At 37.6% G+C, this 25,648-nt stretch overlaps 1 protein-coding gene across 1 annotated transcript; it reads left to right on the top strand.

Moving 5' to 3' along the window:
* The first annotated feature begins 5,084 nt into the window (after nucleotides 1-5,084).
* On the top strand, nucleotides 5,085-25,636 carry LOC126973254 (phenoloxidase-activating factor 2-like). Its single transcript, XM_050820461.1, has 9 exons — nucleotides 5,085-5,299; nucleotides 15,870-16,007; nucleotides 16,610-16,755; nucleotides 18,126-18,285; nucleotides 20,120-20,250; nucleotides 20,605-20,714; nucleotides 23,351-23,512; nucleotides 24,542-24,705; nucleotides 25,426-25,636. The coding sequence occupies exons 2-9, from the start codon at nucleotides 15,870-15,872 to the stop codon at nucleotides 25,615-25,617; spliced, it is 1,203 nt and encodes a 400-aa protein (XP_050676418.1). The 5' UTR covers nucleotides 5,085-5,299; the 3' UTR covers nucleotides 25,618-25,636.
* The last annotated feature ends 12 nt before the right edge of the window (nucleotides 25,637-25,648 follow it).

Here is a 25,648-nt window from a genome sequence, read left to right as displayed (position 1 = left end):
TTTTGTTTTATTTACATCTGTATTCTAATTAAAGGCATACATTCTAAACAGTAATAACATGGGCATATCTTAGCCGAATCTATAGCATAGATTAACGAAAAAGTCTATATTTTCAACCAATATTTTCAAGAAAAAAATATTACTAACGATAATATATAAATACTTATATATTAAATAAATTTTACGCCAACATAAAGAAAAAAATTTAATTTTGTGCTACAGAGTTGGTATCAATTGCACTTCACGTGAAAGTAGTACTTTTGAGAGTGCTCGATTGTGCGAAGCGTTGCTGTAAGAAATATTCAACGCTGAGTATTAGGCCCAGTATCCACCAAAGCGGAGAGGAGAGGAGAGAAGCCGCGAAGCTGTCAGGCCATTTCCACCAAAGCGGAGAGGAGATGTGAGCTGTGCATAGCAGAGATGAGAGCTATGAAAGAAAATGATGTCTAAGTCAGGTCGAGGCGCGGGGAAAGGGGCGCGAAGCATCTCCTCTGCCGCGCCGCTTGAACGCTCGACGCGGCACAAAATTCTATAGAAAAATGAGACATCTCTCCGCTTGATCGATTTCCACTGAAGCTAAGCGGAGAGGAGATGTGGAAATAACGAAACCATATTGGTAATCAAGATATATCTCCTCTAGTTTGGTGGATAACGGGCCTTATGCCACATAATGCGCTTTAGTGTTGTAATTAGAAAACTACCAAAGTTAACATCCATATTTAATTGGATAGCACTAGTGCAACGACCACATGCAATACCTACACTAGTTTAATAATAAAATATTACTCGCTGACCCAGCAATCGTATTGCCGATATTAAAATCGCGATACAAAAGTAACTGTTGATCGTAGATGGGTGAAAATTTGAAGTTGTATGTATTTTTTAATGCTGACACCTAATTAAACAAATTTAAAAAAAAAATTGGCGTGGACCATCTATAACATTTAGGGGGATGAAAAATAGAAGTTGTTCGATTCTCAGACCTACCCAAGATGCACTCAAAATTTCATGAGAATCGGTCAAGCCGTTTCGAAGGAGTTTAACTACAAACACCGTGACATGAGAATTTTATATATTAGATGACAATGTATAATGTATCATTGTCTAGAGTAGGTATGTTATTTTATCAAAGACTATTTCGGACTTTATCATTTAATACGGCGTCTATCGTGCCATATTATTATTGATAAGTTTGCCACTTCATAAATAAGATAAGTACTAGGATTAAGTTTTAAATAGCATGTTGAGGTCTCGTTTTTAGGGTTCCGTACCTTATCGGAAAAAACAGAAGACTTATAGGATCACTTTGTTGTCCATCCGTCTGACAAAACCCTTGATCTCGGGATGCGATATAGGTACTCAAGTATATAGTTTCTTGAAGCTGTGAAAATCAATATTGTACGTTAACGTGCGAAACTGCAAGTCCTATGGAAAAAAGTTAGGGTAGATTCAATATGAAAAAATTTTTTTTGCCATTCATAAGTGTCATTCCTTGGCCTACATGAATAAAGTGATTTTGATTTGATTTGATTAGTTCGCCCCCATTGTAACAGATGGTGCTTTACGCTATAATCGCACTAACTTGTTGGTAATGTCATAATCTGGGGTTCCGTGTGAATTATAAAACGTGCAACGATGTAGTTCGCTCCCATTGTAACAGATGGTGCTTTATGCTATAATCACACTTGATTTGATTTGAAATATTTATTTGCTAACCATAATTTTAAATATATATTTTTCCCACCCAACTTATTTTTTGGTGTGAAAACTTCTTTTGCGGCGTTGAACACTTTTCTGGCGATGAGTATAAAATGTTAAACTCGCGTCAGGTCAAGTGACCTCGTCCAAAATTCGTAAGACAGTCGTGAAATTATGGATGAAAGTTAATTTTTCTGAGAGATAAACTTTTTAATGTGAAATAATTGTAATAGTTTTAAAAGTTTTATGTTATATAACTTGTCATTTTCCTGTACGATAGCGCAATAAATGAATATTGTATTTAACCCAGTGACATTCTATAGAACGTCATTGATTTAACCACATAAATGCATGCAATCAAATAGTTTATAAGTAAAATAGTTTATACAATATTTTTATACTGATAAATAAAACAATTCGTGGCAAATTATTCCCTAACCATTCCAAAATTCCGTTCAATCCGGTAATGTTCAAGTTTTCACTTCTGCTGGCACTCCCGGAGTGCAATCCGTATTTTTTTGGTTTAAAAAAATTTCTGGTCCCATTTTCGGTTGACCTAGAACTACGAAACTTTTCAAATAATACCGTCTTATACTTATACTTTTTTCATAAGGCCCAGAGATAGCGACCACCATATAACAATAATTATAAAAGCGACTATTAATTACTTATTTTGTATTAATTTTTTATTGTATTTATTCAAACAAAACAAATACCTAACTATAATTATATTTACAAAACAATAATTACATTAAATTAAAACTATCATTTCAGGGAAATGTACCAAGAATACTGGTACATCCGCGTTGGACAGTTAGACTGATCCATTGATGGAAATAGCTGCCAGCGTTTCGGTTTCCACTAACCCTATCGAGGCGCTTATATAGTAATTGTACCTACATTATTTGCGCTGTGTCAATCAAAGATGTAAGACTCACTGAGACCGTCATATTCGTGACGTTTGCTGTCTTCAGCAGTCGAAGCAGTAGCCCCAGCACCAACTGACGTAAATTGGACATGAGAAGAAGCGAGAGTGTCGACGCAAGTTGCGTCCTACACTAGCGCCCTTCCCCGTGCCCAAACCACCACGGTCATTCCATCAGGACGCTTGCCATAGCGTCGAGTTAAACCATTTGGTTCTAAAACAGCAATGGATACTGTTAAACATACCTCATTGTCTTACTCATGAAACTATATCATTGTTAGTATTATGATTAGGTAAATTGTTATTGCAACACAAAACGTATTTCCCAGACTTATAATTAACGCTGTACATTTTCCTTAACCTCACGATTACACCGTCCATCATATTTTTATGTTCAATTCTATTCAAAGGATTCTCGTTTTAAATCATTTATTTCCATAAACTATAGCGGCTTCCTGCGGTTGGAGTTAGGATGGAGTGAAATGGTATTGGGTCCTGCAAGTTGAAAGTTCATCCATAATCTTTATTGGAGGTTGTACTGCTTCGGGCGAACACTACACATACAGTTAGTTCTACTGCTTAAGGCGTAGCGTAATGCGATACAGCCTTGACCACATCATAGGAAGAAACTTCAGAAACCGTAGGACTTTCAATGCAATTTAGAAGATGCCAATGAAATCACCATTAAGCATACCTATCTGTCAAATTACGTTTAGATTCTATATTCGAAGCATAAGGATTTGCATATTATGTTTCAAGATGAAAAAAAAACATGCGCCAGTGGCGCCGTACGTTGAACCGTTGACTCTCGGTCTCGAAGGTCGGCAATACTCTTGTGAATCCTCTGGTGTTACAAGAGAGCCGAGAGGTGATGACATGCCGTCCTTCAGGTGCCACGCATGCCCGTCTATCCTCTTCCAAAAAAAAAAAAACTTAATTCAAGGATTGATGTTTTCAATTTTTTATTGAAACATTTTCTTTTGTGATAACAGAGAATTGTTCCTGCATTTTGTTTTGAAATAATTTTAAAACTTAATATCAAGGATACAATTTACCTAATTAGGATCTAAATTTGCAATTTAAATATAGGTACAATAAGAATGAAACTGCGAAATTTTAAATAATAAACCGAGTTATGGTCGCAATCTGCAGGTTAGTTGCCAAACTTATTATTTGGCTAACCGGAAAGGTACGTTCCGAATTATTGTTAAATAGTAAAATTTAAAAATGGTAAAATTTTGGACATTCATAAGTTATATTTCTTTGACTTAAATGAATTATATGATTTGGATTTGATATATTAAAAGCGACCGTGCGAGTATTACATATTCGTTATCTCCATAATTATCTATGGTTCATATTCCTGCAGCCTTACCGTGGGAAGCTCCTTTGCACAGGATGCCGGCTAGATTATGGGTACCACAACAGCGCCTATTTCTCCCGTGTAGCAATAATGTGTAAGCATTACTGTGTTTCGGTCTGAAGGGCGCCATAGCTAGTGAAAATACTGGGCAAATGACACTTAACATCTTATGTCTCAAGGTGACGAGCCCAGTTGTAGTGCCGCTCAGAATTTTCGGGCTTCTCAAGATCAAGTGGCATTCTAATGAGCAGGGCGTATCAATTACTGTCAGCTGAACGTCCTGCTCGAGTTCCAGAAAGTCCCGTTACGTTTTCCGTGATGATGTATGTTTTGTCGCTTTCTGCATAACTGTGCACAAAGGAGACAAAACACATTTGATCACAGACTGAGATGTTATCTGTATTATGGACATCATTAAGGCTTGTGGAAAGATTATTTTTAGTCTCCGATGGATGGCGGAGTGGGATCCTGCCTCGTTTTGTTCTGTACACAGGATGTAAACGTTAAGTGTGATCAGGCATTTATTCGTTATTCCTTATCCATTACAAATATTAAAAAACTTTGAACTGATATCGAAAGTAGGTACCTACATTACCTAATCACGGGGAGTGTTCCAAAGAGCTGTTTGACCTGATTCCTGCGCGGAAATCCACCTTCGGACGATACGCCACAAATTAGGATTTCATCCCCACCATCTGATGATTCCTCTGCAGTGCGGTCTTCAAGCAACTCTCTTCCTAGCTGTGGAACACGACATGGGTACCTTCAAGAAAACCGCGTACATCTTCATTAAAGGCTGGCACCGCTCCTGTGATTCCTCTGGTATTTCAATGTGGGCGGCGGTAATCACTTAACATAAGGTGACCACTGACCAGTGACGCTCGTTTATTCTCCTCTTCCATAAAAAAATGTTAGCAATATCCCCAATTTACTTATTCAGCATATGGAAACCAAGCGTATTTAGTATTACGGATGGGTACGTTGCAGTAATAAATTAATTATATTTATCTAAACCTTTGTTGAGATCTTTATATTAACACACCGAGCGATGCTCTCAAGACCTTGATACAGACAAGTAGAAACATTAATTTTCCTTAAACCTCTCTCGCAAGGCAAAACATTCGGTCGTATTTTGCTAGGTTAAATCGCTTGACCCAAAATAATCGGTTATTGTATAAAAAAAAATACACGATGACCCAAGCTAGCTGAAACTTGTTTTTACTAAGCGAACTTGGCAGTTTGCACAAAACCATTGCCTGTGTTACAGCGTTCTCGCCATAAGTGTTTTTTTAAATTAGTGTTACGTGTTAAAGGTTGGTACATATTACATTTTTTTTTCTTGAAAAGAGCAAAGGGCGATTAGAATGTCACTCAAATACAACATTTCTTTGTTTGCATATGTAATTGTACTGCAGTAGTGTCTTTATATTATTCTGTATAATATCTATCAGAGGTCAATTGATTGCTGAAGGTCAATCTTGAAGTGATGTGTTGTTATATTCATCGAGTAATATTTATGAAAATCTTATTCCCATGTGTTACATACAGTACTAAAACGAAAAAAAATATATCTCTAAGAAACTATAAAAGCTTCATAATACTTACTCTGCTACATGTCATTTTAGTGAACTTTTCATCTACATTTAAATTCATATTATGACTAATGCGTTCCAAAGAAAAGCATTTATAAACCTTGTCTGATCATTTGATCGAAAACCATGATAAAAGAAAAGATTAACCCGAAGTTCTCAGTGTTCGTCAACCCTTGATCCAAGTGACTCTCGATACATTGTATGCTGTAGCCTGTAATATACAGTGGAACCTGATTAGATGAGAAAACTGTATAAGCGGGAACAAATTTTTTTATGACAATTAGGGACGAGACGAACAGGACGTTCAGCTGATGGTAATTGATACGCCCTCACAATTGCAATGTAGTCCCGTTCAGGATTCTTGAAAAACCCAAAAATTCTGAGCGGCATAAGATGTTAAGTCTCATTTGCCAAGTAATTTCACAAGCTACGGCGCCTTTCAGACCGAAATACAATCTTACTGCTTCGCGGAAGAAATAGGCGCCGTTGTGGTACCCATAATTTAGCCGGCATCCTGAGCAAAGGAGCCTCCCACTGGTAAAATTTAAAAATATTATCAGGTCTCGTCTCGGTCGTATCTTAGCTCGAAAACCTGTATAGTAAGTACGTTTATGAACCTACCCAACCTTCAAACCAATCAAATCAAAATCACTTTATTCATCAAGGTCTAATCTAATAACCTAGGAATAGGTTGAAGTGGCAAAAATCTCATTGCGACTCTTAAAAAGTTTGAATATATTAGATAACTTAAATCCGTAAAACATGAAGCAGTTTTCGACTTTGTATGTAATAGTTTTGGTGGGAAACCTCTATGAGCAAGAAAAGAGGTCTGGTATCTTGAACCATTGCCTCGTTATTGAATTAATTGGCAGTAAGTATGCCTTATTTATGTAGTCACCACTAAAGTTGTTTCTGAATTTAGACGACTAAACTCAGACACGTGTAAAAAGTGCTTTATCCAGGTTTCCCTGTTAGCGCTATTTATTGTTTTCAAGGAGCTGTGCAATGTGCGGTTTTTCCAGAACGATATGATATGGTTCCCTTCTTATAAGTATAGCTGTGACGACTTAATCCAAATTTTCTATATTTATAACATACTAGCTACTGGACGGTATGAAGCAGCAAATATAACGGCCAAACAGACAAACAATCTATAAGCTGCCCGTTTTGCTTCGGTATTGTTGTTCGTAAAACAATCTAGTACAAAAACAGTACGTATAAATACTTTATAATAAATTGAACCTCAAATTCAAATATTTTTACTCAAAATAGAATCACTTATTGAAAGTTAAAAACTACCACCAACAACACAACGGGTGCAAGAAACACAGCGGTCTTCTAATTTATAATTTAAAAAGCCATTCTCAATAGGTACCTATGTGGTATCATTAAGAAAGTTTTTTTGTTATGGTAACCTTTACATCATAAACGTCTTTTAACAATTCGTTGAATGTGAATTTCGTAGTACCTACATTTGTTTTGAACATTTTCTGGGATCTTGATATAGAATCATATACATCGCCCCACAAAAAACTTGCTAACCCGACTTAGCCGAGTAGTAGGCATTATAAGTTTATGTTTGTTTGTTCAAAATCTTACACCCATTTGCCGCCACATTTTGGCGTGACAAAAAAGGGGGTTCACAAATTGGAAGCAGCATCACTTTGTTGATTGTCTAACTTTTCTTTTTTGACATTCACTCACTGCACAATAAATTAATTAATTAACCAATCAATTCTCACTTTTATTTCGAAAACTATTAATTCGTGGATAGAAAAATAAAAACTATTCATTCAATATGAATATTTTTTGTGTTTAATGTGTGGATTGTTTGGCTAGCATATTTTTATCAGGCTACATACATTTGATTAAGTATATTATAACACAAACTTCCTTAAAAATCTGTCTACATTTAGCACAGTCAGTTTTTTGCTTTAAATATAAATAAACACTACAAAATTATTAATATAATGAAACAAGATAACCAGAAATGTTGGATATGTCGTTAAAATACGAGACCGGTTTTCGGATTTGATTTGATATTTCCACAGTAATAGTACGATACCGATGTATATTTGTAGAAGTTACTTGTTTATATAAAAACGGTCTAAATCTAGATTGACTTGTTTGCAATGGGTCAAATAGCAAGGCACGGGCTGACTAGGATACAGACATAGGATACTAGGTACAATATTTGTGTTGATCATGAGGCTAAGCTGCAAATGGGACATTTATTTTACTGGTTTTATTTTGTTTATTCAAAATATACATATTAAATTAAGTTAATTTAATCAAAACAAATCTTATAACAATATTTACAATACTACGACTACATAAAATTAAAACTATCATTACGTGGAAGCGTACCAAGAATACTGGCAGCATTACCGCGTTGGATAGCAAGGCTGATCCGTTGACCGAAATAGCTGCCAGCGCTTGGGTTTCCAGTAGCCTTATTGAGGCGCGAAGATAGTATTTTGAACATTCTCCGCATAACTTGGACATGAGAAGGAGCCAGAGTGTCGACGCAAGTAGCGTCCCACACCAGCGCCCTTCCCCGTGCCCAAGCCACCCATCATTCGTCATTCCATCAGGACGCTTGCCATCGCGGCGGGTAATACCATTTGGCTCTAAAACAGCTGGTATATTAAGAGCGGCAAATGCCCTGCGGATGACTTCATTAATGCTGGCGTGACGACTGATACGGCCTGCCGATTTTAGGCAGGATAACCCGTGGCGTCCAAGAGCATCTACCTGAACGCCACATCTACATTGATGTGGTTCATTCAGTTTTATACCTAGCCGGAGTGATACGCATATTGACAATGTCATATTGTCAAGTAGCGTTCCAATCGGCGCAGAAGGCAAGGCTTGTAACCAAAATCTCGACTCATTTTCTGTCACGGCCAAAAGACGAGCACGCTCTGTTATGTCAGTAGATGAGATCAAAAGATCATCAAAGGCTGACTTACAAAGAAGTGCGTCCCATGCTTTTTGACACTTTAAATCGTCTGGAAAATTTTGAATTTTTGCAATATTTAGCCAAGCATTGTTAGCTTCGTTCAAATACACAATCTCTGAGTTACCTGGTACATGATTTACAATTCTAGTAAATATTAAATTGAATAACTGTTCGGTTTAAGTTTTAGAAAATTACTAATTCTATTAAATTCTTTAAAAAAAGTATGTTGTTATTGCTGAAAAGTCCGAGATTTTTAACTCCAAAGTTTAGTTTTGGGAAGCAACTTCCAAATTTTTCATTGGATATTTCAAATTATATATACATACTAGTGGACCCAACAGACGTTGTCCTGTACACACGTCTTAAATTTGAAAAATCTGTCCAGCTGTTAGGAGGAGTTCACTAACATACACATGAGCAGGAGAATTATATTATATGGACGTAATTGAGAATCTAAACCAATCTCAAATTCACTGAAACAAACAAAAAGTCATCAAAATCGGTCCAGCCGTTTAGGAGGTAGTTTAATTGGGAATCTAAACCATTCTTGAATCCACCTGAAGACACACAGAAAGTTTCAATAAAATCGGTCCAGCCGTCTAGGAGGAGTTTAGTGACATACACAAGAATTATATATATAAAGATTATATTCGGTTCAAATTTTTCTTTAAGTCCTTCTTTGTGCAGTGTATTTTTTGCGTCGGAATATTTTCATTGCGTTATGTTGTGATCGACTCTCTAAGAAACCAATTTTTGTGAATATTGAGGTATGACCGCGCCTTATTCATAATAGTCTGCTAACTTAAAGCATCGCTAATTCTCACTCTGTCTTCTTCTATTGACCTAAGTCAGAATGAGTAAAAACACTCCTTAGCGGCTGTTTAAATTTAGCGGACCATTATGATTAAGGGGGTTAATGTTTAATCGCTACTTTCATATTATAAATGTGAATGTAAGTTTGTTATATACCTATATATATTCGCAATACAAATAATTCAGTCAATAACATTTCATTGTATAAGTCACCAGTGGGAGGTTCCTTTGCACAGGATGCAGGCTAGATTATGAGTACCACAACGGCGCCTATTTCTACCGTGAAGCAGTTGTGTGTAAGCATTACTGTGTTTCGGTCCGAAGGGCGTCGTAGCTAGTGCAATTACTGGGCCAATGAGACTTAACATCTTATGTCTGAAGGTGACGAGCGCAGTTGTAGTGCCATTCAGAATTTATAGGGTTTTTCAAGAATCCTGAGCGGCAATGCATTGTAATGGGCAGGGCGTATCAATAACCGATCAAATCAGCTGATCGTCCTTCTCGTCTTGTCCCTTATTTTCATTAAAAAAAATCAATTCATACAATGAGCGGGCGCGGGTACTAATTTACTTATAGTATGGCAAAACGTTTGCCGGGTCAGCACTTAACAATAAAAAGAAGCTGTGACATGCGGAGGCGAGTAGCGTGTGCACTATATAGCGTATATGCCACCTGACAGGCCAATTCTGTTTTGTCAATGTGTGCGTTAGCGGATAACGACGGGAGGGAGGTGATGAATGCTCATGCATACCAACCAAGCCTAAGTCTGCGTTGGTTATGTGGGACTCACGTAAAACCTAGGTGCCTACCCACTAAACACCACCTGAGGTTGGTTTATGTATGTTCATAGAAACATAAGTGAATTTACTAGAAACTGTCATAACCATAATGTTAACAGGAACACACATGAGCTTATATTGCCTACTACTCGGCTAAGTCGAGTCAGTAAGTCTTTTGTGGGGCGATGTATATGCCTTTACAACAAGATGCCAGAAAATGTTCAAAACAAAAGTATTACGTTATTCAAAAGAATTGTTAAAAAACGTTTGTGTGGTAAAGGTTACTATAACATAAATGACTTTCTTAATGATACCACAAATTGGGAATGGAGCGACCGCCCTCAGGCTATTAAATAATAAGTTTAATTGTACAATGTTACTTTGTAAACAAATTTTTTGATGAAAAAAAAGCCCGCTCTTCTCAGGCCTGAGGCATTCATTTTGAAATGGGTGGTAGTTTTTTTGACTTTCAATAAGTGATGTCACATCCTATTTTGTATAAAAATATTTCAAATTGAATTTGGGCAAGTGCCCTCTTACTCTTCATCGGAGGCGACCTTCTCATGGGGAGAGAGAGGCGCAAGCGGCACTCCATATGGAGTATCCGCTGAGATAGTTAGTGGTTTAATATTCAAAATATTATGAACTGATAACTTACCAAACTAATTAAAATAAGATAAATTCTTGTATCACAAAAATAGTCATCAAAATAATCAAAAAGATGAAAATAATATTAATTACTTAAAATTGAATAAAGTAAAAACATTGTCTTAAATTTATGAATATCGAGACGTTGCCAACCATTCACTCTCAACTCATTAAATGTGGCTCAATTTTGGTAACTAGGCCGAGTAAAAAAAAGAAACATGAGTTCGTCTCCAGCTGCTACTTGAGATTAATCTCAGCTGAGTTGAACTCAAGTAGCGTCTATTAATATGCGACAGACTTAAGGCGTCGCTCACGCCTCAAGTCAGTCTCATCTGAGACGCACTCAAGTTCTAGTTTGAGATTGATCTATTAATACGGGCCTAATGCCAGGCGTCCGCGTCGGTGAGCTTACGACTTGTCGATCATAATCTGTCGTCAGTACAGTACACAATTAAAATTTGAAAAACAAAATTTAGTGAACGAATCGGGACTCGAAACCACGACCTCCGGCGTTCCGTGCCGGTGCTCTAACCAACTGAGCTAACCGTTCGGAAATGGACCATTTCCTAATATGCAAATATTGGGGTTAAGCAGGTTATCAAGAGTAAAGTAGATCCTGTAGATGAAGCCACAACCTGAGAGTTGAACAAAGCATACAAGATTTTTACGATCCGTTACTCGAACGGTTAGATCAGTTGGTTAGAGCACCGGCACGGAACGCCGGAGGTCGTGGGTTCGAGTCCCGAATCGTTCATAAAATTTTGTTTTTCAAATTTTATTTGTGTATTAATCCTAGAAGTGAGGGTGATCAGTTTAAAAACATAACATATTGGTCAGTACAGTATTAAAATATATTAATAGACTCGCTTTCTTTTTCTACCTTTGTGTATCTCCAGTAGAGATGTTCTTCGGGCTCGTAGGGTTTATTTATTGTAGTTCTATGGTAAATGTTGCGATGTTATAGGTTCGGGTAATAAATGATTATAAGTCTGACTGCGATTGTATGTTTCTTTATTTAAAAAAATCAAATTTCTATATTTGTTAATAATATATGTACATAATGACTTATAATCTACTTATTAAATCAATTTAAAATTAAGCCTTATATATGTAGGTATCAGAAAACTTATTTCTACAACCCTATCTACGTGTTGAGGGATAAAACTTTATTATGCTTAAAAAACTAATACATAAGGTTTGTGGGGAACATCCAGTAAACTGGGAAAACCTGGCATAGGTGTATAAAGGTGATACACACACTACACCTCCCCCTAAAAAGAAAAAAAAATATATATACTACATATCATATTTTATACACTAAATTATCAAGAATATATTGAGAGGCTACAGTTAATAATTATGTTAATTTTATCAAAGAATATAGATATTATAATAGTAGAAGTACGGAAGTCACACTCCACAAACTCAATTAAAGAAGTAGGAACTCTTGCGGCCAGACAATAAGGTATAATTCAGATCGCATAGAAGTTGCCTCTCTTTCTATCGCGTGATTCTTTGCCTCTAGTGGCTTCTGTAGAAGGGGCACCACAATTCAGTAAACGTTATATTGACATAAATTATTATTTTATTGAAATAGGCGTTACTTTGCGGAACTCCATAATTACCCAAATGTTTTGGGTTTTATTTAGTATTAATTCCACCGATATTTGTCTTCAAACAATTCGACACGTGTTTCGCTTCTACACGAGGCATCCTCAGGAGATATTGCTCGCCGAGCTCTGGCACGAGAATTGTAATCATTTACTCTCTCAATTACAGTTGTAAATAGCGCGAATAGCAATGTTCCCATGGAGAAATTGCGTGTTTCGATAGTCATAATTCATAACAGCTGGTTTAAGGTTTAAATCTTAGATAATTTATAGGTTTAGATAGAGCCTCTTGCTGCTAGACAACAGATGCTAGATGAAAACAGGCCAGGTTTATTATTTAAGTGTGCGTGACAAGCTACGTCTTACACTCGCGATTTGTGTTAGTGTGCGTGCATTGGTGAACTGTCAACACTCAATATCTCGACGTTTTCTCAGCTGTCAGAGTCTATCTAGACGTTTATATGGTCAAAAATTTAAAGGCCATATTTTATGTCAATTTTGAATAAGCTTCTTGATTGATGCTTTTGAATGAATGAATGAAAACTTTATTAATAACAAACACAAACTTTTATATCTTAACCTATGTAGGTATGTAATAAATGGAGAGCCGTGTTTTACCTTCAGTTGTACTGTCAAAACTACTGCATCGATCAGAATAATACTTGAAATATTCAGATGGAGCGTATTTCGAAGGTTTACTTACGTGATATATTTGTGATTACTTATCCGGAACCTATATTTTTGAAAAACCTATACAGGGTGGTTTTTTGGGAGGGGCGGTAATGGCCAAGTCGGAAATTCCGAGACTTAGAGAAAAGTCGTGGAAGGCATCACGCATACACGCGACGTGAGGAGGCGAGAGGCGAGAGCGGGTCGCGGCGGGAGGACACCGATTACAAAAATAACAATATCCATAACTAGAATTAGATTAATTACTTAGATTGTATAAAAATACGCAATCATTTTAAACTTTTTAGTGCATATTATATCTATTGTTTGGAATAGGGTTTTAGAAGTCGATTGTTTTTTTGTTAATTTTTTTATTATTATTCTTAAAACGATGATAATTTCGAAGCAACAATAATCGCAACAGATCTGTGGTATCGTAAGACATTTATGTTATAGTAACCTTTACCAAACAAACATCTTATAACAATTCATTTAAACTTCGTAATACATTTGTTTTGAACATTCACTGGGATATTGCTGATATAACTGATATATATATATTGATATAAGCATATATGTATATCGCCTAACAAAAGAGTAGTGGTTAGAAATCGTAAAAAAAAAACCAGCGCTGGCTTACAAACCATCAAACATGCTGAGTTGGGATGGGACCACTTTGTGAAGTATAAGAAAATAATATTTCACAATTTTTATTTTCTTAAATTTTAAGTATTTTGTATATTTATGTATTTAAGCCTTAAAACTACTTTTAACTTTACAAAACTGTTATTCTAATAAAGATTCTAGTTTATACTTTACCCCACTGCTGGTCGAAGGCCTCCCCCTTTTTTCTTCCACAATATTTTGGCAGCTGTTTATCGGGTCCAGAGTACTCCTTCAAAGGCAATTAATTCGTCGAATTTTGTATATATCCACATAAAAAACCCCATTTGCCGTATCACTGCTCTTCGTCAACACTTCCCTTAAAGCCTCGCCTAGTATCGGAATACTGGGTCTTGAAATCTCGAGCGTTTGCCAATTCCGTGGTTATCTGGAGGGCAAAGACAAATAGGCTTCGAAGAAGCTGAGCGTCATGAATAGAGCACGGCAATAATATTCTAGCGCTCAACAAAGCGCAGGTCCGGCCACACATTGAGTATTGCTGTCGCCACAAGTTAGGATATCTTCCTCACCATCTGGATGTGTGGCGGTTCCACAGTGCGGTTTTCAAGGAGCTTTCTTCCACGTACTACGAAGCTGTGGAATGAGCTTCCTTGTGCGGTGTTTCAGGGACGATACGACATGGGTACCTTCAAAAAAGCGCGTACACCTTCCTGAAAGGCCGGCAAGGCCCCTGTGATTTCTCTGGTGTTTCAAGAGATTGTGGGCGGCGGTCCTCCTATTCCATAAAAAAAAAAAAGTTACTGTGCGTTAGAAACAAACATTTTTCTTTTTATCCTTCTTTAAATTTTATAATTCTGAGATGCATAACTATTATTGGAATAAGTGAATGAGTGAATGATAAGTGAAAGTAAATGATCTAATAGATATATATCTGCAAAAGAAAAATTTCAAAGTAAAGCTAAAAAAATACTATCTAGAAGTTAATAACCAGGAATACCTATGATGTTTATTTTTAATATTACTAATATATTATGTTATATTAAGTCTTAAGTAATTAAAACAATTATTGTAATGCGAACTTACCGCTCGCACATAAAACTTAGAGGTTTTGCGAGTATGTCTTTATTATTATATATATTAAGATAATGTTGTTCATTGAATAAATAAATAATAAAAAAAAAAGTAAATGATTTTTTGTTTTATTTGATTAACGCTGCGGGCATCTTTAAAGTTTATTGACTCTATGATGGCAGGTTCTGCGGTTAACTGTCCACGGGGAATTCCCGTGTTAAAGTTAGATAGTCATTTAGGTACTTCTGATATCATATAAGTAGTTTCTGGCAGATTATATTTTTTTAATGGAAGAGTAGGACAAACGAGCCGTTCACCTGGTCTTAAGTGATCACCGCCGCCCACATTCCCTTGCAGCAACATAGGAATCACAGGAGCGCTGCCGGCATTAAAGAAAGTTTGTTTTGAAGTTAACAATATCGTATCATCATCTTGTCCTTCGCATAAGGAAGCTCATTCCGCAGCCTGGTTGTACGTGGAAGAAAGTTCCTTGGAAATAACTTGCAAACTAAATTGCCTAAACTGTACGCTACCCTTTTACCCCTGGTCTCCAACAAGAAGTGACTGTCAAAAGTCCATAAGGTGAACTACTGCTACTACTTTTTTCAAGTGCTTTCCCAACCATAATACAAAATACAGCAATACTATTTCCCTAAATCGGAACGTAGATTCATCACAATCGGAACTAATCCGTCAATTCGTGTGACAAGAATACGAGATTTAACTTTTTGACATAATGTCGCTATGATCTTATTCTCAGTTTTTTACGAGAATATGGCTATTGATAGCGGAACGGCAAAAGTGGGCTTATAGAAAATGTAAGCACACTTTTCTACTTATTCATGTGTCAGCTGTCACTGTCCAAATCGGGTTCTAAATTCAACATACGTAACCTGAACTGAATGTTTTACATTGCTGCTTCTTGTAGAAGAATATTTTAAGCAACTAGAGTAAATGCGGCAATGTATAGATATAGCATTCGAATCTTATTGTGGTGTAATTTGTGGCATGTTCCATAATGTTTCGTCATTGCTTTGAGTACCTAACTTTCTATTTTGATTTCTATGGTTTCCATATGGGTGCGGCAACTTAAAATATTCCATTGAATATTTCAGATGCTGCTCATCGTGGCATCACTGCTATATCTGGTTGGAGCATATCCTCAAAACCAGGTCACTGTGAACCCCAACATCTTGGTGGAGATCTTTGGAACTCCTTCTACTACCAAATCTGATCAGATGAGACTGGAAGATGTGAGTATACAGAAATTGAAAAACTTCCTACATTCATTTTTATATTCAAATTACTTTAACAAAATAAGATTGATTAACCAACTAACATATTATCGCAATTTTGACGGTTTTTTGAAAAAAAAAATACAAAACCTGATAACTAAAAATAAAAATAATAATAATAATTCCTTTATTTCAGGCTACAAGGCCCATAAAATAAATACCTTATAGTCTAACATACATACGATATATAACTTAAATCTACGTCACATTTTCGCGGCGATGTGAGGCGCGGGTTCCGTAGCTTCCGGCGGTCGGCGACGTCCGCGATACTTGCGGAACACGACCCCCTTCGGCCACAGCTACATGTCCAGGAAGGTTGATATATGTTCTGTCGGAACGCGTACAACAAAAGAGTTGAAGAGTCCACTGCGTGACGCGTCACTAACTTTTCGACCCCCAACCGGAACCTTGTCTTCTCCACCAAGTACTAAAAAATGGATCACTTTTGCGTAATGCCAAAAGGGCTTAAAATTATCGCAAATATTCACTTCTATCACCTCCTTCCTGGAAGACGACGACTTACCAAAAACCCAGTATTGTTTCATCGATGTTTGTTACAGATAACAGTGAAGCCCACGGAAGCAACCAGTACGTTCACAGACAAAGATGGCAACCCCTGTCAGTGTGTCCCGTACTACCTCTGCGATAGCAACCTGAACATCCTCAATGACTCCGATGCTACAGGCTGGGGCAAACTAGACGTGAGGTAATTGTAATTCAAATCAAATCAAAAACTGGAAACCCATGCGCTGGCAGCTATCTCGGTCAACGGATCAGCCTAGCTATCCAACGCGGCGAATGCTGCCAGTATTCTTGGTACGCTTCCACGTAATGATAGTTTTAATCAAAAATAATTTAACATATGGCTTAATAATTAATAACGCTATTTATATAAATAATAATAAAATAAAACTTAAATAATCTAACAAAATTAATTAATTACAAATAGAAAATGTCAATAAGATTGCTATCGGTTATTATATTTGGTCATATTTTAGTTAAATAATCACCTGTAACTGTTAAATATATAAACACTATATTCTTTTTAAAAAATTACCAACTGCGCTCAGGTCCCATTCCCATTCCCCTCCTCCCTCCATCTCGTACGTTACCCATGAAACGTATCCATCAGCCGCCTCCCGTCCGCGTAGTAACTAGTTATAGCCTAAAAATATATAAAGATTTGGTAAGGCTGAACCATCGGACGCGGTCTGTTAGCGGACCATATTCGATGGTATTTTGCAATGTCCATCGAATAAATCTATTACGAACCGTACCGAGTACGATACCGGACCAATTGGTGCGAGGCGCCCACCGGACCGTCCAATGGCCCGTCCGTACCATGTCTGACCATGTTTTTAGGCTATTAAGAGACCATGTGTCACCGTTTGACACTCTGGTTTGTTTTGTTAATATTGTGTCCAATAAAACTCTTGTACGTATGGATTTTGGTGTTTTCCATTACTACAACAATAAAAAAAAAATATAGCATTTAGGCCATATCATTTCGTTATTATGTAGCCATTAAACCAATACCACAGAGTACTTGAGAAATACACACTCTGTCAAAACTTTAGTTGTCAAACAGTTATATGCACACAGGTGGAAGGACAGCAGAGTAAAAGAAAATTGTGATGCTTCTTTCACATTAGGCTTCTCCGAGTAATAATTCTGAAATAAATACTTTGTTTCCTGTATAGCTGCTATTAATGCTTTGTTTATAGAATTGATACACAATAAATTTTGGAATTCATTCATTTATCAATTTGGAAACATAATTATTGTAGTTTCCTCTAGTTAAAATAAAAGTTTAATTTACGAAAATGAAATAGCCTCTTAGTTACACTTGATGTACAGTCATCATACTTTAAATAATATCCAAACTTTAAATTATATTAACCGAACAAGAGCCGCAACGTTTCCCCCGGCCTGAACTCGTTCTACTTTCGATAGAAGCTCGATGCCCCCAAACAATAAAATCTTTATTATCATAATTTACTACTTTATTCATTATGCACTATTCATTTTTTGACTTGAATTGAATGTTAAAGTATTTAATTAAAATACGCTTTTCAGGTACGGTGAAGACGATAACTGCCAAGAGACCGTTGAACTGTGTTGTAAAAACCCGATCACGATGGAGGAAGTAAAGCCTCCCAAGCCAGACCCCAAAAGGCCCAAAGGCTGTGGATACAGCAACCCTAAAGGCTTGGACTTTCAACTTACGGGTGGAAATGTAAGTATTAATTTAGTATTGCCGTGAAAATAATGTTTTATGAAACGGTAAAAAATCAAATAAATAATCGTTAATAATTGCTCGCCTTAAATAGAGCCTCTTGCTGCTAGACAACCGAGGAAAACAGGCCAGGTTTATTAGTTTGATGTGCGTGACAAGCTACGTCTTACATTCGCAATATGTATGTCACTTTGTGTTAGTATGTGTGCATTGCTCAGAGGTTAAAGAAGCTTACTGTCAACCTCAATTTTTTTTGTTATCACATCTGTCACACTCAATCTAGATGAATAAATGATCTAAGTTGCTTCAATAATAGTTTTTTATTTTTTTTTACAGCGTGTGTGGATTGATGTATCTACAATAGTCAATACCTCTTTTTTTTATTAATTTATATTTATTTGTAAAATAATGAAATGACTCTCTACTCTTTTAAAGTATCAAAGTCAAAGTCAATAAATCTTTATTCACTGTAAAACTTTATAAGTTATTTAGTGCAAGTCAGGATGAAGTACTAAAGTTACAATAGCATTCAAATGAGTATAACAATATTCATTAACAAAATTTAGAACATTAATTCAAACTATCTTTATCATTCAAATAATCTTTCACATTATAATAGGCCTTAGATGTTAATTTATTTTTTACGACACATTTAAATTTTTTAATAGGTAATATTTTAATTTCATTTGGGAGTGTATTATAAAATATAACACAATTCACTTTAAAAGATTTAGCAATTTTACGGAGCCTAGTAGATGGAATTGCGAGTTTATGTTTGTTTCAAGTATTGACACTGTGTACATCACTATTCTTTTTAAATTGGCTAATATTTTTATGAGCGTATAGGAGGTTCCCTTATATGTACTGGCAGTGTACTGTCATAATATTTATTTCACTAAACTTTTCTCTCAATGAATCCCTTGAACGCATTTTATAGACTGTTCGAATTGCTCTTTTCTGCAGCACAAATATGTTTTCAATATCTGCAGCCCTACCCCACAATATAATTCCGTAAGACATGATACTATGAAAGTAGCTGAAATATACAAGTCTAGCCGTTTCAACATCTGTCATCTATCTTGCCACTTGTTCTCATTTCAGCTCAACCTTTATCGAAGTGGTGGTAATACAAAAAATCTTTTTCAACAACAGCTATCATTTCCATAACCTAGATGAATAAAATGATATTGATTTGATTTGATATTAAAAGTATAAAAAAGTTTGCATAAAATGGAGCAAACAGTTGGCTGTCTGGTACCCAAGAGGTCGAAAAGTGAGAAGATATGAAGTTTTTTTTAAATGAAAATAATAACCAAGAAAATCTTTGTCATCTTGTCTGGTCGTCTCAGCTGACGGTAATTGATACGCCTTGCCCAATACAATGCAGTGCCGCTCAAGATTCTTGAAACACCCAAAAATTCTGAGTAGCACTACAATTGCGCTCGTCACCTTGAGACAAAATGTTAAGTCTCATTTGTCCAGTTATATCACTAACTACGGCGCCCTTCAGACCGAAACACAAAATGTTTACACATTACTGCTTCACAATAGAAATAGGCGCCGTTGTGGCATCCATAATCTAGCCGGCATTCTGTGCAAAGGAGTCTCCCACTCGTAATGGTAGACTGACCTGAGGTCTCCTTTGGGTAAGAGTGGTGGCAGGTAGAAAACAATGGAAATTGTTGGAGTAGGCCTATGCCTAGAGACATATTATAAATACGTATAAGTTATACACGTATGAAAGTTTGGAATAAGAGGCTTTATTATTGTTATTTTAAAAAAGTTTTAGTTGAAATTCTTAGTATTGAATAACGTCTTAAATTATATTTAACAGGGTAACGAGGCTCAGTTTGGTGAGTTCCCGTGGGTTGTGGCACTTCTGGATGCACTGAACGAGAGCTACGTGGGTGTTGGAGTGTTGCTGCATCCTCAGATCGTGATGACGGCCGGTCATAAAGCCGCCAGGTTAGTCTTCAAGTGCCGATCAAACAAACATCACAGAATGATGGCTTATCTTAAATTTATGAAACAGAAATATCTTTTTACCATAGGGAGTGACAATAACAAAACATATTGCAACAACACTTGGTAAACGCCATGAAGCTACATCAGTTAGTTCCTAAAGGGACTTTGACATAGAAAGTTTCATTTCAAACGGTTCTGGAGTTATAGATGAACCTACATATAGCTTTTGATCCCGTCCACCAAGAAACCCTAAATCAACTATTTTAAGCTTTTCTCATCAAGGCCTTTTATATTATATCGTTTGACAACTGACAGTCGATGCCGCATGATTGTTATATAAACTTTGTTCCACAGTTTTGGAGCTGGTACGTTGAAGGTCAGAGCTGGAGAATGGGACACCCAGACCAACAAGGAACGTCTTCAAGCCCAGGAAAGAGTCGTAGTTCAGATTGAGATTAGAAATGGTAAGTATTATTGCATTTATTATTATTATTATTTGAAGAGGTTGGCTATTTCCTGGTCCTAAAAGGTTCCTAGTAACACCGCGTCCAGAATTGGACTATTGTGTTCGCCACTCATACTAAAGCTCATCGTCAAGCCCTGCCGCCTTTACGAACCGCAGTAGTTCCTTGACGCGAATGTTGCAAACACTATCTGGTGGTACGAAGTAGTTACCAAAGATTGTGTTACGCTTATGCATTAGTGGGCCGCAGTCGCAGAGTAGATGAATAGGTGTTTCATCATCCTCAAGGCAGAACCTGCAAGCTTTGTCGCTTCTGATGCCGACCACACTGAGGTGCTTGTTTAGGCGACAGTGCCCGGTTAGCATCCTAGTGAGTATGCATAGATTTTTCCTGTTCAATGATAGGGCTTCATTCGCATAGCTACTGTTGAATACCCTTATCAGTGCTTTAGAGTGGTTTAAACCTGAAGAGTTGTTGCAGCGTTTAAGTGCTTCTTGTTTAAATTGGTTACTCAGGGTGTGTCGGATGGCGCTCTTGGGCAGTCCACAAATGGGTTCCGGAGCATATCGGACTGCTTTAGCCCCAGCTCTTGCGAGCTCATCGGCCATTTTATTGCCTATGATTCCGGCATGCCCTGGGACCCATCTGAGAATCACTCTGTTTTTCATGCCTAATGAATTCAGGCATTCAACGCAATTATTGACTAACTTAGACGACGTCAAGTCAGCGTCTAAAGCCAACAATGCTGCCTGACTATCAGAGTGAATGTATATGTTATGATTGAAGTAGCCTTTTTGGATATTGGTTTCCGCGCATTCCAGGATGGCGTACACCTCTGCTTGAAATATGGAGGTAAAGCTTCCCAGGTTTGTGCTGGATTTAAACCTGGGGCGTTCTCCATAGACCCCACAGCCGACTTCATTTTCCATTTTGGACCCATCGGTGAACCACATGAGGCTCCCGTCCTTCCACGTGACTTTGTTGTTCATCCAGTCGTCCCTGGAAGGTAGTTCCACGATATAGTGTTTAACAGAGATTAATTGTGGAATCATCTGATCAGGTAACATGCCTAATATGTGGTCTCGCAGAACTGAGTCCTCTAGGGTCCTAAGCGTTTGCGACATCCAGTTACATGAACCCCCCTGGGCGATTGCCCTCAGCATGCTTGCCTTCGCCTCTAACTGTATGAACAGTGGAAGAGGCGGTAGGTTTAGCATTGCTTCAATGGCCGCACCAGGAGTAGACGTCATGGCTCCGGTTACCAACATACAGGCAAGTCTCTGCAGGCTATTTAGTCTGTCTGCAGTTGTTTTCTGGTTAGCTTTGTTCCACCACACAATGGAGGCGTATGTGATTGTTGGTCTCACAATTGCTTTGAATAGCCATAGGAGGATCTTGGGGCGCATTCCCCAATGTCTCCCTACCAGACGTCGACATACACCCAAGGTTGTTTTTGCCTTTTTCACGGCTTTGTCGATGTGAGAATTCCATGTGAGTTTCTGGTCGAATGTAACTCCCAGATACTTAACCTCAGCTGAGAATTCCAAAGTAGAGCCGTTCAAGGTGGGAGACTTCAGTTTGTTAAGTGTCCGTTTCCTCGTGAATGGCACAATGACAGTCTTTCCTTTACCCTAGTGCATCAATTCTGAGTTCTGCCAGCTTACTAAGTAGTTCGTCTACTGCTAGTGTCCATAGAAGTGGCGAAAGAACGTCACCTTTTGGGCAACCTCGCGTAGTGTATAGCTCCAGTGATGTCCCATGGAGGGAGATTAGAGCTTTGCGATTTGAGAGCATTGACCTTACCCATTTGACAGTGGTTATTATTGCATTTACTCGATGCTCCCTGCTCGTACACAGCTCTAGATGTTTTAAAATATCCACTAAATAATAAATAAAATATTATTATTACATAAAATAAACGACAACCCATATTGCCTAGTAGTTAATGACTCTGCCCACCTCTCTCTGCCTAAAGGTTCCGGGCTCGAACGCCAGTAGGTGCAAACATTGATATGATGAATAATATGGAGATTTGTTTCAAAGTCATGAATACGTTTTTAGGTATGTTTAGTCTTTAAAAATGTATATAAATTATTAATTCGCAAATATTTCGGCCTCAGTGAGCCATACCAAACAATATATAAAGAGGTATCAAGCGCTAGTGTGGGACGCGACATGAGGCGACATTGGGGCTCCTTCTCACGTCCAAGTTACGTCAGTTTGTGCTGGGGCCGCTGCTTCGACTGCAGAAGACAGCTAACGTAATAACGTTGCAAATATGTCGGTCTCAGTGAGTCTTACATCTTTGTGCGTTTGGTGTCGAGACAGTTGGCCCGTGGGGCCCAGAGGCGGGGAGAATGTACAAAATACTATATACGCCCCTAAATAGGGCAATGCAGACGCTTCTGACCTTCCATATTAATAACATTGGCGTCTTTAAATACCATTTGGATGGAACATTTTGTTTTATACAGTACAGTAACGTAGGTACGAGTAGTATACACCGCGCCAGAGTAATTGAGCTTAGATAAGACATGTGGTTCTGTACCTATTGTGGTTGCTGAGGAATAAAATTTCCAACGCCCTCTTTGTACTTTCTATATAAATACTTTTTCATAAACTGTGCCTGTTTTCAGACTTCAAAGCCGGAAACCTTCATAACGATGTTGCTTTACTGAGGCTAGAGCAGCCTTTGGAGTTAGCTGAACACATCAACGTTATTTGCTTGCCATCCGCAGGAGAGGACTTTAGCAGAAGCAAAAACTGCGTCGCCAATGGCTGGGGGAAGGATTTATTTGGTATGATAACTTCCTTTATTTTTATAAAAAAACTTGAATAATCCGGACGCATTTTGCTGTACCTACACTTTATAGCTTTTTGGTGTCCAGTGACGAGACTTTTTATAGAAGAGGGGGCAAACGGGCAATAGACTCAAGTAGTGGGAAGTGTTGAGATGGATGCCATGAACATCCGCAAAGCCAGGGGTCAAAAATTCCCAAATCGTATCGGTGCGGGAAAAGTACAGAAATAGATTCCACAATGTGGCAAAAGTTTCTCGCTAAACACGCGGTTGTAGAATGCCAGACGTCAATATGATGCGGGAGGGATTCGCATTTTGACGTAATGTACGGGGATGGAATTCGAATGCTGATATCAACCCGCATAACTCTTCTGAGGACTCCTTGTAATTTATGTGGTAGAAGATGCAGAGAGTGGGTTATCTTTTCCGTTTATTATTCCGTTTTTATATTCCTAATTGCGGTCCGTTATGCGTTAGGTGGGACACTCCGCCAGGCCGGCCAACCCAGCTCAACCAGAAGCTCAGAACTCTCCTGGGACCTTATCAAGTGACGACGGCCTTATAAGAATTTGAGCCTGTTGGTCAGCTTCACATTCTAAGATTATGTGGGCTGTGGTTTCTTCCGCTTTCAGATAGCCCCTGCCCAATTGACTGTCAGTCACTTTGATCGTGAACTGATTTTTATTCATAAGGCAGTGACCGGTCAACATGCCACATTGTCCGTAAGATTCGTTGAAGAATTAGCAGTCTTTTGGTCAGTCGGGGTGTAGTGCAGATACCGCCTCTCTGGACTGTCTACAGTGTAAAGAGGCGGGTTGTTGCATATCCGGCACCAGGTCTCACTAACATCATATCATTTTGTACAATAGGTGGACAAATGCCCATACTCTTGCAATCCTAGCGGAGTATTATGAAAGTATTCGCGCTTTTTTTGAAGATACCCATGTCGTATTGTAAAAACCGCACAATTTATTTTCATAGTTTGGTTGTAAGTGGAAAAAAATGTAAAAAAAGTTTCTGAAAACAGGTCAGAAAGGTCGCTATGCAGTCATTCTGAAGAAAGTGATCCTTAATATGGTGGACCGTGATACCTGCGCGTCCAAGTTGAGGGAAACTAGACTGGGGAAACACTTCAAGCTACACGAGAGCTTCGTTTGTGCGGGAGGAGAGGCGGGAGTCGATACTTGCCAGGTATTACATAATACGTTATATTATCTTCACTTACTTAACACTATTTGTCATTACAGCTCAACCCTTTCCAAAGTGGCGGTAAATATAAAAGGAAAAGAAAAATTTTGACAGTCATAAGTGTCATTTCCTTGGCCAACATGAATAATGTAAAATAATTTGTTGTAACATATAGGCATTATCAAAGAGAATATAATCAGTATGGACATTATCACTTAAATCCTTACATTTGGCGCGAGCAAAAAAAAAATTGCGCGTCTTTTCTCATAATTTTCCTATTTTGTTTGTACTTTATATCGCATTTGTTGCCGTCTGGTACCTAAATAATTTTAAAATGGTCACGTTTTAGCACAGACTATGAAAATGTCATAAAAAACAATCCAATATCGTTTTAAAAGTAGTACATTCACCGATTGTTTTAAAATTAAACGGTTTATGCAATACATGTTTGTTTTTTCCTCTCAAGTGTGTTAAAAAAGTGCATGACAGTGCAGAGTATGAAACTCATGAGCAACTTGCTCACTGAGCTGATTTATGTGACAGCTTCGTTTAAAATGAGAAACTTGGCTCACTTGTGTCTTAATATAATATACTATTATATTACGTAAATATTTTTAATTACATACGTATGTTATTTAAGATGCAGGTAAGTTTTTGTACCCACTTAGGGATATAATTATTGATAGTACATCTAGTGCTGACTTAATCTTATTCGTCTTTCAGGGTGACGGCGGGGCGCCCCTGGCGTGTCCTTTTGAAGAAAATCGGTACAAATTGACCGGCTTGGTGGCGTGGGGAATCAGTTGCGGCGATAACATTCCAGGCGTTTATGCGAATGTTGCCATGTTTCGAGCATGGGTCGACCGCGTCGTGCAATCATGGGGATTTTCGACTGATGGAAATAATATAAGATAATAAAGAATTTGTATAAAAACTTTTGTTTTAT

Source organism: Leptidea sinapis, chromosome 29 (genome assembly GCF_905404315.1).
Source record: "Leptidea sinapis chromosome 29, ilLepSina1.1, whole genome shotgun sequence".
Lineage (NCBI taxonomy): Eukaryota > Metazoa > Arthropoda > Insecta > Lepidoptera > Pieridae > Leptidea > Leptidea sinapis.
The sequence above is the reverse complement of the archived record's forward strand: the minus strand, read 5'-3'. Positions and strand labels throughout refer to the sequence as shown.

Excerpts from the sequence above, each read along its gene's own strand:
- LOC126973254 (XM_050820461.1), top strand. The coding sequence starts at position 15,870 with ATGCTGCTCATCGTGGCATCACTGCTATATCTGGTTGGAGCATATCCT. Across the intron at positions 20,251-20,604 it reads GCCGGTCATAAAGCCGCCAG|TTTTGGAGCTGGTACGTTGA; the intron begins GTTAGTCTTCAA and ends TTTGTTCCACAG. Across the intron at positions 24,706-25,425 it reads CGGGAGTCGATACTTGCCAG|GGTGACGGCGGGGCGCCCCT; the intron begins GTATTACATAAT and ends TTCGTCTTTCAG.